We start from the raw sequence: 13,672 nt of genomic DNA on the forward strand, positions 1-13,672 counted from the left end.
TATGATCTTCCATTTATGTTTGTTTACTATCCATTTTTGTCATTCCTCCAGCAAGGTTCTTACATATCATATCATCATAGCCTCTGTCACCCAAAGGAGATGGGACACACACAAACATAGTTTTAATAAAGGGAAACCAATCAGGAAACCCGGGTTTGTACTGATGCAGCCAACACAGGTGTTCTGCATTGCGGACCTATTAACATGTGTAATAAATGGCCACCAACTAGCACAGAAAACATCTGGTTTCTTTTTTCCATTCAATACTACTACCTCACGAGTTATTTTCTCCACAACTGCAGCAAAAACAAAACAGAATTTTGTTGTACCTTTAATAATAATAAATATGCCACTCTTTAAGATGCAACGAGATTCGCTATTGTTGCATAAGGAAGATCCATTTTCCCACTGCTTCCCCCATACAAATACCCACATTTTTTTAATAAAGAAGCATCAACTCAACCTCCATGGCACATGTTTGGGTGCAACTAGATATTTGCTATATTTTGAAAGCACCATTAGACTTGAATGATTACAACAATATTACTTTTATGCTGATATGTTTAATTTTTTTTTACACAAGTTAACCTATGTGGAAAGACACCTGCCAAAGTTCTAAGGGGGTTACTGCAAACATTCATCAGCAGATCAGAGTGAACTCCCTTGAATGTGTACCCTTCAAAGGTGCTGCCTCCCTTTGACTGAATGGAGCAAGCTCCTTTGAAGGAGTGCTCTCAGTGCCAATCAATGAAACTTGCTTCTTAAATTGGAGCTTTCCCCTCTCTGCTTCAACATGAAGCAAACAAGTCCCACTCGCCAAGCTCCTTTGTGGACATATCTGTACCTGCCCGACACCTGACATCACATTATAATAACAGGTAGGCATGACCTGTGGGGGAAGGCTTTATGGGCCAAATTAGGACCCAGACCAGGCATAATTAAGCCCATTTGTCATAGGTTCCCCTTCACTGTTGTAGACCTAAACTGTACAGGTCCAAGTAACTTTCACCCAAATATAGGAAGTTTTCAAAATTTATTAATTTCTTTCGTTACGGTTTCAATTCAACATGCTTTAACAATATGCTAGAAGTGCTAGCTTCCACAAGTCTGAATCTTCTGGAAAACACTGAGCTCAAAACTGAACATGTTATGCAACTAAGCAATAAAATAAAATAAACCAAAACAAGCCGCTGCACACAAAATTCAGAGAACAAGGGCTGTCTTTTCATGCATTACAAAAGAGGTGCCTAATTAAGACCTTAAATATTAGAATCACAGCAAACAGAAGGTTTGTGTGTGTGTGTTCTCTTGGCATCTCATTTGGCAAAGTGGCGCTGCACTGTTTTGTAGCTGGAAAAACAGTTGCATACTCCCTTTATACTTTCAGTTCCAGTTCTTTCTACTTAGCGCGTTGAAACTCGGAGACAATAAAATATAAGTGTTATTCAAGCTGTACTGCTAATAAAGTGTTCACGTTAAAATCAAGTAAAATCCTGATGGACCTAAAAATAGTTCGTGCCAAGGTTTGGGTAGATTACACACTTGATATTAGTGTCATCAACAAATCTCTTAGAAACATACAGAACCTGTTCTGTATCAGCACCTACAGTGTTCCAAGGTGTTGGAAAAGGCACTCAGATGTCTCCTGGTGAGGGAGATTGAAGCTTTATGGACCACAGTGACCTACCAGCCTTTTAATGTCTGATGTTTAATAATAATAATAATAATAATAATAATAATAATAATAATTTATTATTTATACCCCAACCATCTGGCTGGGTTTCCCCAGCCACTCAGGGCGGCTTCCAACAAAATATTAAAATACAATAGTCTATTAAACATTAAAAGCTTCCCTAAACAGGGCTGCCTTCAGATGTCTTCTAAAAGTCTGGTAGTTGTTTTTCTCTTTGACATCTGGTGGGACGGCTGTGTTCTGCTATATTGTGTTTTGCTGTGTTCTGCTATATTCTGTTGAAAGCTGCCCAGAGTGACTAGGGTAAATTACCATATTTTTCCGTATATAACACGCCTCCATGTATAAGACAACCCCTATTTTTTGGGACTGCAACAAAAAACTGGGGGAGGGGATTGCCCAGAGTTATTGAGCTTTTTTTTGGGGGGGGGGTCAACGCTGCCAATCACTCTATAGCCTGCCTGCCACTGCAAATTGCACATAACACCGTGGCCACCAATCGTCTGCACGCTTGCCGACAAAAGCCCACCTGCCCACTTGCCACACGCACGCCTTGCCGCTGCTGTAAATCAACATCCACAGCCAATCATCAGCAGGTCTTGCCGTAGCAACCAATCACATGCCCAATCACCGCTGCCAATCTCCTGCTGGCTGCTGCCACCAATCGCCCATCCCCCATCTGTTATCCGTGTATAAGACAACCCAAAGATTTTGCCTATTATTTCTAAGGAAAATATATTGTCTTATACACGAAAAAAATACGGTAGTCAGATGGGCAGGTACAAGTAATAAATTATTGGTGGTGGTGCTACATTGGTTATTACATAGAAAAATGTATAAACTACCTGATTAAAAAGTGCTGTGCATAGTAAAATTGTAGATTAAAAACCCAGCTAAAATCTACAAAACTGGTTTAAACAACTATATGCAAACCAATTATATTTAAAACAAACAAAATTAGTAAAACATTTTAAACTAATACAGGTAACTAAATACTATGTCTGGGTAGGCTTGTTGATGATTAAAACATTGTAGGAAAGGCTGCTGCCTAATGTTAACAAGCAGGGAGCTCCAAAAGCCCTGGTGCTGCCACACTAAAAGACTTCTCACAAATGTGCAATGAACATCATGTGGCACTTGTGAACGTACAAGTTCTGAAGATCAGAGTGGTCAGATAGACACATATGAGGCAAGGGGACTGTGGTACCTGCTGTCTTGAAAGATGTGATGGCGTGGCCACGCCTAAAGAAACCAGCCATGTACCCTTTGGACTGAAATAACTATCAACCGCTCACAAATACTCCTTCTTGGGGAAAGTAGTGGAGAGAGTCGTGGTGGGGCAGTCGCAAGCATTCTTGGAAGCCACATATTATTTAACCCTGTTCCAAACTATGTTTAGGCCTGGCCATGGGACTGACCTGGCCTTAGTCACCCTGGTGGATGACCATTACATAGAATAGGTCCCAGGGAGTGTGACATTGCTCCTGCTTCTCAGTCCCTCCCCAGCTTTCAATGCTATTAGCCATGGTATCCTCTTGGACTAGCTCTGTGAGAATGAGAATGGAGGGCATTGTGTCACAGTGATTCCCTTTCTACCTACAGGACAAAGTCCAGAGGACAGCACTAGGAGAGTGCTTCCCAAACTGCTGAGATGCCGCAGTGCACTATTCTACCTCCAATGCTATTTAATATCTACATGAAGCCACTGGGAGCAATCATTAGGAGTTTGGGGGCACATTAACATCAGTACACTGCTGACATTCCACATAACATCTGAGTCAGGAGAGGTCATGAGGTCCCTGGACCAGTGCCTGCATGCAGTGGTGGAATGGATGAGGGGAAATAAGCTGAGCTGGAATCCTGGCAAGACAAAGGTACAGTGAGCGACTGGCTCCTGTGTCTGAGAAATTGATCAACTGTCTGCTATGGAGAGCATTTGTACTTCCTCCAGGTAAGCAGTCTGGGAGTTTTTCCGGATGTAGCCTCAGTAGCTAGAAGTAACTTTTATCAGCAGCGAGCAGTATGACAGCTATGGCTGATCTTGGGCCAGGAAAACTTGACACAGCACTTCAGACACTGGTGACTTCAAGACTGAATTACTTTAGTGCACTCTATGCTGGGCTTCCTTTGCACTTGATTGGGAAGCTGCAGTCATTGCAGAATGCTGTAGCACAGTTGCTGACAGGAGTGAGAAGCTGCCTGCATGAAACACCTCTGCTCAGAGATATGCAGTGGTTGTCTGTTCGCTACTGGGCCAGGTTCAAGGTGATACTATAAATATATAAAACCCTTAACTGCTTGGGATCAGTTTACCTGTCTAATCCCATAATCTGTTACAGATGCCACACAATACTCATTCCAAACTTGTAAGAAATCAATCTTTTCGCCTGGCAGCATATACTCTGGAATTCCTTGCCCACTGACATCAGGCAGGCAGAAGTTGCATGTATTTTTCTGTTTTAGCTCATGTTGATTTTAGTCATCTTTTGAATGTTTTATAACTCATTTTTAATCAATAATTTTAATGCTATACTTTCTATTTTTTTGTGAACCACTTAGAGGTTCTCTATATTACAAGCAAGCAGTATATAATTTTTGCTAAATAAATAAAATTAGGCAAAGCTTCAAGTAAACTGACCCCAAGCTGTTGCCTAGATGGGCACAGCTGGGTCAGATCTACTCTACCCAGCTCCTCCACCTAATTCTTGGTAATGCACATTTAGTGATAGAATAACCAGGGAGCTAAGGTAAGGGCTAAAGGAAAACCAAAAAGGGGAGTCCTGCCAGAAGCTATTCCCTTCACCACACACCATAACTTCCATTGCTCATGATCACTCTTACCCCATGACCACTCATTTCTCCCAGCTCTGAAATCATGACTACTTGGGCATATGGATACCCCACCAATATACTCCCCACTTTAGCAGCAATAAAAGATCTAATTACAAGCAGTAGTCAGCAGCAGCAGCATGGCATTAACTAAGAAAACACTGCAATAAGAACTAGGTAAAAAAGATGATTAAAGTACCTGTGCTTACAGCAGTCAAAAATATTCAATAAATGAAGTTCCTGGGAAATTACCCTTCCGGTCAAACCATCTCCTGATCTTTAATGCTGTAACCAACAAGCTCTCACCTGGTCAATCCCAGACATTATCCATCTCTCACCTAAGAGAAATCACAGCAATATCCTCCACCTCCACTCAGTCTCCTACTCTGAGTAGCATCACAGATACTCCCTGGACCCTGCCTCCTACCCAGGTCCACAAGCTAGCAATCCACATTTCCAACAGCTGACAAGGGGTGATGCTGCCCACAAGTGACTCTCCTAAGGGATGTTCTGTTGCTTGCAATCAGGTTGGCTTTCATGAGTCCCACCCAGAAAATTCGGTTTCAAGCCTCTTTGCAATGGAAGCTGATCACCCCAGGCTAAGGCTTCGAGCCAATACAGCTGCTTTGCAGAACTTGTCTTGTTGCTGCCACTGACACAACCTGACAGTGTTGCGTGTCCAGGCTGGGGCAAGCAGCTATAGGAGGAGCAGGGGGCAGTTTTTATCACTGAATTTTTATAGGCATATAGCTTCCCTTTGTACTTCCAGCAACACAGCAAACATCATGCACCCTGGCTAAGAGACATGTTCTGTATAACTTAAAAATGTATATACCACATTCAAACATGGCTGCTTATAGTGAAGATGATGTTTCACAAACTCTGCAAGACACACAGAAGCAATGTTACCAGAAGCAGCACCTTGTGATCAGTGAAAATTGACATCTGTGAAAGCTACTAATTGAAATATTATCTAGGAAGAAAATACAATTTAACAAGGCATTTTTCTTTTTTATGACATCTTTGCTTGTGTGTGGTTCCAGCTGCAAAAGAAAATTATCCACTAATCTTTTAAATAATTAATGCCTCAAAAAACAGAGAGACCAAAGCAGTATCTACTTTTGAAGTTAATTAATTTCTGCTTGGTGTTTTGCTAGATTTCCTTATTTAATTCATTTCTATTTGGTTGCATACAAACTGATGCATGCCAACTTAAAAAAAAAACACCCTAAAACCCCTGAAACAACTCATGTACACTACAGAAGCACACCAGGGGAAAGCTATAATTGGCTCTCTGGCATATATTTCTGTGCTTTTCTTAAAAGTAAAAAAAGAAAGAAAGAAAAGTATGTACTGTCAAAGGCTATAGCTTTCACAAGTACAAGAGTGGCAACATCTACACTTTTACAGAGATATGACATACACAGAGGTCTTCATTATCTCCTCCTTAAAGTACTTTCATATTTCAAATCATGTCTTCTACCTAAAAACAACTGGATTCTTCTTGGAAAACTCCCTTTTACCATGGATGCAAGGTCATAGATCAGGAGTTAAAGAGCATGAAACTAAAAAACATAGGGATCAGCTGTTCAAACCCCCATCACATAGCCTAAAGTTCTTGAATCCTGGCTCTAGTTTTCAGCTTCTTTATTACTTAAAAGGTAAAGGGACTCCTGACTGTTAAGTCCAGTTGCAGACGGCTCTGGGGTTGCGGTGCTCATCTCGCTTTACAGGCTGAGGGGGCCGACATTTGTCAGCAGACAGTTTTTCCAGGTCATGTGGCCAGCATGTCTAAGCCGCTGCTGGCAAAACTAGAGCAGCGCACAGAAACGCTGTTTACCTTCCCGCCAGAGCGGTACCTATTTAGCTATTTGCACTTGATGTGCTTTTGAACTGCTATGTTGGCAGGAGCAGGGACCAAACAACGGGATCTCACCCTGTCACGGGGATTCGAACCACCGACCTTCTAATTGGCAGGCCCTAGGCTTTGTGGTTTATTTTTTTTTTTAAATGATTTTTATTAATTTCCAATTTTTTATCACAAACAAAAAAAACAACATAAAAACAAACAAACAACAAACTCATATTTTCTTAACCTTATTTTCATAACCCTCTTTTCCCGGACTTCCCCATACCTTTCCCTTTTTGCATCCTTAGTTTAGTACCATTATTCAGCAACCTATCTTACCCAATTAAATATAAATTTGTCCTCTTTCTCTATTCCACCCTAAATTTTTAAACCCAATTATCGCTGCAATTCTACGTCTTCTTTTCCCCTCAGCATTTTAACACTCCTCAGTTTTATAATAGTTCTTAAGATACATCTTAAATTTCTTCCAATCTTCTTCCACAGTCTCTTTCTCTTGGTCACGGATTCTGCCGGTCATTTCTGCCAGTCCCATAAAGTCAATCACTTTCGCCTGCCATTCCTCCAGCGTGGGTAGCTCTTGTGTCTTCCAATACTTTGCTAGAAGAATCCTTGCTGCCGTAGTAGCGTACAAAAAGAAATTCTTATCCTTCTTCGGCACCAACTGGCCGACCATACCCAAGAGAAATGCCTCTGGTTTCTTGTTAAAGGTGCACTTAAGCACTTTCTTAATTTCATTATAAATCATTTCCCAGAAGGCCTTAATCTTTGGGCAGGTCCACCAAAGGTGGAAAAAGGTACCCTTAGTCTCTTTACATTTCCAGCATTTGTTATTGGGCAAATGGTAAATCTTCGCAAGCTTGACTGGGGTCATGTACCACCTATAAATCATTTTCATAATGTTTTCTCGTAAAGCATTGCATGCCGTAAATTTAATACCTGTGGTCCATAACTGCTCCCAGTCAGCAAACATAATGTCATGACCTATGTCCTGTGCCCATTTAACCATAGCAGACTTCACTGTCTCATCTATTGTATTCCACTTCAACAGCAAGTTGTACATTCTTGATAAATTCTTAGTATTGGGTTCTAACAATTCTGTTTCCAATTTCGATTTCTCCACCTGGAAACCAATTTTCCTGTCTTGTTTGAAAGCCTCCATTATTTGAAAATAATGGAGCCAATCTCGTACCTTGGACTTTATTTTCTCATAACTTAGGCTTTGTGGTTTAGACCACAACGCCAGCCGCATCCCTCTCTATATTACTTAGTTGGTCATTTAATAAACGATTATATCTGTAAGGTGAAAGTAGTTCCAAGTACAAATATAGCGGGATCAGATTTTATTGTGATATATTTGTCATTTTAAAAACTACTGTAGCTGATGTTGCAGAAATATATCAAGGATAAGACCAACAAATTTTTACTATTTTTTAATTTTTTTTAAATTTCTATACCGCTTTATATTTTTAAGAAAAATCTCAAAGCGGTTTACAGCATATTAAATCAATAAAACATAAATAAAACAATCTGAAGAAAGTCAAATATAGAGCATACTGTCAAAGCAACATAACAGTAAACTAAAATATTATCATAAAGATTTCAAAATAAAATATTACAAAGGAGGTCAACTACAGAATACATATTTAACAAAGTAGGGCTGGGTGAATCTGGGTCCCGCCACCTAGGCCAGGTGAAAAGGGCCTTGCAGGGAGCAGGCCTTCATGCCTCACAGCCGGACGATCAGAAGAAATGAATGTGTGTCTAACAATGGAACTGAGGGATTTTAATATATGCTTTATTTGTTTCTGTAGCACAAAAGTAGGTAAGCATGTTCATTTCCATTCCAAAACAATTTCCAGCAAAACTACAATATCTGCACTCTCTGCAAGGTTGGGAGATCAGATGAAAATTACACATGCCTCAGATCAGTACTATTCCACAATCTAGCTTACCATTAATTTAGACATGCCCAAGTAATACTGCAATGATAGTTACAGTGGTACCTCTGGTTATGAAGTTAATTCATTCCGGAGGTCCGTTCTGAAGCTGAAACCATTCTTATCCTTTTGCTATTGGGGCCTCCTGCTGTGCGTGCGCCTCCGGCACGTGATTTCCATTCACATCCTGGGGCAAAGTTTGCAACCAGAAGCAGCTACTTCTGGGTTAGCGGAGCTTGTAACCTAAAGTGTTCATAACCAGGAGCGTTCGTAACCAGAGGTACCACTGTAATTCAAAATATTGTAAGTGCTGCACTTTCATGAATGTGAAGATTCATCTTATTGCAAGGATCCTAGGTCTTCTCAGTGATGGCTCCCTGCTTGTGGAATGGCCTTCCTGGTAAGGTGCACCTATATCCCTCACTGACTTTCAGGGCACATGTTAAAACATTTATATTTACCCAGGTATTTGATGAGTGACAGATATTAGCCATGGTAAATGTGAAATTAATAACTTTGAGGGTATATGGTTGTTGTTTTAGATATTATAAATGCTTTAAATGGCTTTACAATGTTTTAAAATATGTCAAAAAATTATTTTATTTTAAACTGTACTGTATAGCATTTGATGTATGTTACCCCAGGATTGGGGTGAGATACAAATGTAAATAAACAAGCTGAGATTCATTGAGACAGAAAGTAATATCAGCAGAAGTCCTTGTCCTGGCAGTCCAGGAAGGGAGAGTGCAGGAGTCTCTTGGATTCACCAAGTTTTCTCCACATAAAGTTAAATCATGGCCTAGCACCATATGTAAACTATCCCTTCCTGGAAATTGGGGAGGACTCTCTCTGCCTGTAGAAAAATATTCCACTATTCACACTATGCAAACACACTATGCACTATTCCACTATGCAAACAGTGTTCAAAACTCCTATTGTTCTAGGTGCGTTTTATGACAAGGAATTACATTAGCTCCTAGCTTTCATTGCTCTGTTTCTAACTCTTCTAAATTCAGGTAGGTAGCCATGTTGGTCTGACACAAAGTAATTTATTTTTTTAAAATTGTCCAGTAGCACCTTAGAGACCAGCTAAGTTTGTTCTGAGTATAGGCTTTCGCGTGCATGCTTATACTCAGAACAAACTTAGTTGGTCTCTAAGGTGCTACTGGACAATTTTTTATTTTTTATTTTAACACTTCTAAGTAAGTGCAAACTTACATTACTAAATGGGAGGAAATGACTAATCAGTTTGTTGGCATCTTTACATAAAAAGGAAATGAAAAATCATGTTTGTCTAGAAACATTATATTGGTCAGTGTCTATTTTTAGAAATGTCTCTTCTGTGCTAGTGAACAACCAATGCACAATGGAGGGCCTTTGCACACGGTTCCATCCCGCTTTGTTTCTATAACTATAGAGCATGCATGGTGACTCCAACAAAATGCAAAATAGCGTGGCCTCAAGCTTAAACACGGTAAAAATTTAGAACAAATTTTTACCTCCCCAGAAACTCCATCAGTGGCTGATGAGTGGACAACAATGAGTAAATTTAGGCCAAAGGCAGGAAACAACTTTAACAGACTACAGTGGTGCCTCGCAAGACGAAATTAATTCGTTCCGCGAGTTTTTTCGTCTTGCGATTTTTTCGTCTTGCGAAGCACGGACTTTGGAAAAGCTTCAAAAATCACCAAACTCTTCAAAAACCTCAAAAAAGGCTACCACACCGCGTGCTATGAGTTGCTCCTCGAAGTGAATGCACGGTTTTAAGACAAAAGAAACAAACTTGCAAGACGTTTTCGTCTTGCGAAGCAAGCCCATAGGGAAATCCGTCTTGCGAAGCAACTCAAAAAACGAAAAACTCTTTCGTTTTGCGAGTTTTTCGTCTTACGATGCATTCGTCTTGCGAGGTACCACTGTACTGTTTAACTATTATTCAACCTTAGCAGAGCACTGAATGTTTGCTACTCTTGCACAGCGACCAGGATCTAGAGAACTAGGAAGAACATCTCATGCACCCAGAAGCTGACATCCCTTCCTACCTTACACCTTACCCTGTATTTTCCTTCCAGGATGCAGCTAGAAGGAAAATACTCAACACACACCCAGTCAGGATTTATTCCACTCATGAACAAGCTCTACAGATCCTAGCCAATGAAGTTAAGCAACTGCACTTGCTTGTGCTTTTACTGTATCTTCACCAATTATACTTGAATATGATTCCTATGGATGCTGTCAAGTTTTATTCATAATTAGCAGGGGAGAACTCTCTTTCTTCCAAAGTTTCAACTAAAACCCTGCTTACTCCAGACTAAATTATGTTCATTGACAACCCAAACAGTGAAGAATATAACATTTCCCCGAAACGAAAATATCACAACCCTCATCCACAAGTCTGTTTCAGACCTGGGAGTTCTAAGAGCTCCTCCTCCACAAATGGCTTGCCCTATCACTATAAGCAGATAAACTTTATCAAAATTCCCCAGCATGCATCGATCAATGAAGATCCCCAACCACAGAAGATCTGTGCACACATTAGAGGACACACTCTAGGATTCGAGCGCTAGCCTACAACCATCAAGGAAGGTTTGCAGCAACTAAGCATTATAATTCATTGTAATATGTGTGCCACCATCAATTGGCACTTCAGCATTATTTACTTTACAAAATAACACACTACTTAACATGCTGAAAATCTGAAACAATTACAATACAGGCAGCCCCCCATTTATGCAAGGACTACGTTTTGAGGCACTGCTCGCATCAGTGAAATCACGTATAATTTAAACCCCTTGAAAATGCCTGCAAACACCCCATTCCACCTTTTTAGTGCTGTTTTTATGACATTTCCAGGTTCAGCATATGATGTGCGTATACACGGTTGCACACATACTGAACACATGTAAACAGGAGGCTGCCTGTACCACCAACTGAACAGAGGACAAATTGGGAATGGTTTGACCCTAATCATGTATTATTTTATTACACATGTTGGATCACAACTCACTCAATTCCTGCTTTGTTCATAACTTGCAGAAGAAGAATACAACTAGGACAGAGCCTATCCTCACTGTCGGCTTTATTACAACCAAATCCTTGTGTCCTTTTGGAAAGCATCTTGTGCTCTGGCTCACACAACTATAATAGAGTTACTGTGCACTAGATCTTGCATTTGAAACATTGGTTTAAAATTCTAATGAGCAGCCCTGTTTCAATGACATTTGATTTCAATCATTTATTTTCCATTACATATTTTCACCAGCCAACACCCATCATGACAAAAGTTACCCAGTATACAAAGAATACATTTGTTTTAAAACCACTAGTAACAACCACTAAATTCAGTGTCTAATTCTAGTCAGGTTGAGATTGAACCAAGATTTCGCCAGTAAACCTATCACTATTTTCCTCATACACAGTAAGAACTTCTTTAAAAGTCATAATAAAGCATAATTTTCCCATCATATTTTGTAAAACAGCATTAAAAGTAAGTTGTATGCTAAATACCCGATTAGTACTTAAAACCATATCCCTCTGGAATGTTGATAGACTAAAAGCCTAGTGTCTATGTCTACTCTGGAACAAGTGCTACTGAATTCAATGGATCTTACTCCCAGAAAATTGGAATTAGAATTACAGGCCACATTTTTCTAGCAAAAAAATCCCACAGAATTAAACAGGTCTCTCTCCTGAGTAAGCATGTATAACACTGAATTAGTCTCACACTGAGGGCTCATCTAGTCAGGCATCCTGTTTCTAACAGCAGTCAGACGATAAATCATATAACATCAGATAATTAGTATGATCATAATAACTGCATGACTAAGGCTGCAAGGCTATGCACCCTTCCTTACTTGGGAGTAAGTCCCACTGAACTAAATGTGACACTTTTAGTGAATATACAAAGAATTGTGATGCATGAATATAATAACAGGATCATCATATATAATTATCTTAATTCTCCTAATGCCAGTTCATATGTAGCCAGCACCACTCATGCACAAGAAAGAAGTATCAGGGGACAACAGCTCACAAAACATTCCAATGAGCAGGTTGAGCATGCTCAGTGGGCATGGAATGCTGACTGGTTGTTGGGAAGAGAATACAAATAAGAGAGAAAACTAGGGGGAAATGGAATGAATTATCAAGGAAGAAGTCAGGGGTGGCTGAACAATAAATTCCACAATGCCACATTTATTTATTTTTTTGCAGGTCCCGCTTGTACATGAAATGTATTGGCTGCTGGGAAATTCATTAGACTGATTTTGCAATATTAAAAAGCCTCTTGCACCTACAGAAAAAAGGCCTGCAATTGTCTATCCAGCTGCCAAAGAACAGGTCACATTATGAGTAGTTTGGACAACCAACATGGCAGCAGGAAACCTGATCCAGTTTACCAGCTCTAAAAAGTGAAATATTTTGGCATTCCACTGTCCCCCATCTTTTTCCTTGGTTTTATGAAAGGGCTAAAATGAGATGACTTGAACACCAACATGAATTATGGGTGTGGGTAAGGATTATTAGTAACTAGAGGCTGGATAGTGGTATATGGTGGAGAAACCATATTTGAGTTGTAACTTTGTTGCAATTTAGTGCAGTCTTATTATTATTACAATATCTTAAAAACTTAAGAAGAAAGATAGGCAAGTGTTTCTTTAAACTAAACAGATTAATTAGTTCACCACCAAATGTAGGTAAAATCTGACAGAATAGTTGTAGGGTAAGTTATATTTCATAAATAAATAAATTTATTACAAAGACTTCTGGAGTGTCTCAGATAAGAAGAAAAAGACAACAAAATAAAATAAAATCTATGAGCAAAAAATAAGGCATTTACCTGAAAGTTAACATCTTCTTTCTTAAAAATTAGTGCACGAACTTCATCAGGGTCCCCATTAAATATAGCTTGAACAAGTGGTGGCTAAAATATAAGAAAACAGAGAAAGCATTTTAATTTTAATGCTATTCAGGTGTAATTATTCCACCACAGTTTTAGACGAGTACCAAAACATTCCATATCACAAATACTTCATTAAAAATCTGTCTAATGCACTCTTTTAAAATGCTCTTCTACATAAACAACCATACTCCACTAATTATCTATACAAGATAAAAATAAAAAATACCTGATTATTGCATACTAATTTTGCAGAATGCCTTCTGAAAGAAACAGAAAACAACTAGACACATGCATGCAATGTGATAGACAAATAAGGAAGTGCAGTACATCTAAATGATCTGGTGACAAACACATCTATTTCTAAAAATATCTACATGTGCTAACCACCACCATAAACATGTGAAAGCATTATTGCCAAAGCAATAAATAATAACTACTCCACTATT

At 39.4% G+C, this 13,672-nt stretch overlaps 1 protein-coding gene across 2 annotated transcripts in view; it reads right to left on the minus strand.

The window, feature by feature from the left end:
• The window catches only part of ANKRD28 (ankyrin repeat domain 28), an 84,339-nt gene that overhangs the window by 38,743 nt on the left and 31,924 nt on the right, over positions 1-13,672 (minus strand). For both annotated transcript variants that reach the window (XM_079947980.1, XM_079947979.1), the window contains exon 2: positions 13,164-13,247. In XM_079947980.1, the coding sequence (XP_079804106.1) occupies positions 13,164-13,247 (84 nt within the window). The remainder of the gene's footprint in view (positions 1-13,163; positions 13,248-13,672) is intronic.

Source organism: Podarcis cretensis (assembly GCF_951804945.1).
Source record: "Podarcis cretensis genome assembly, chromosome: 12".
Lineage (NCBI taxonomy): Eukaryota > Metazoa > Chordata > Lepidosauria > Squamata > Lacertidae > Podarcis > Podarcis cretensis.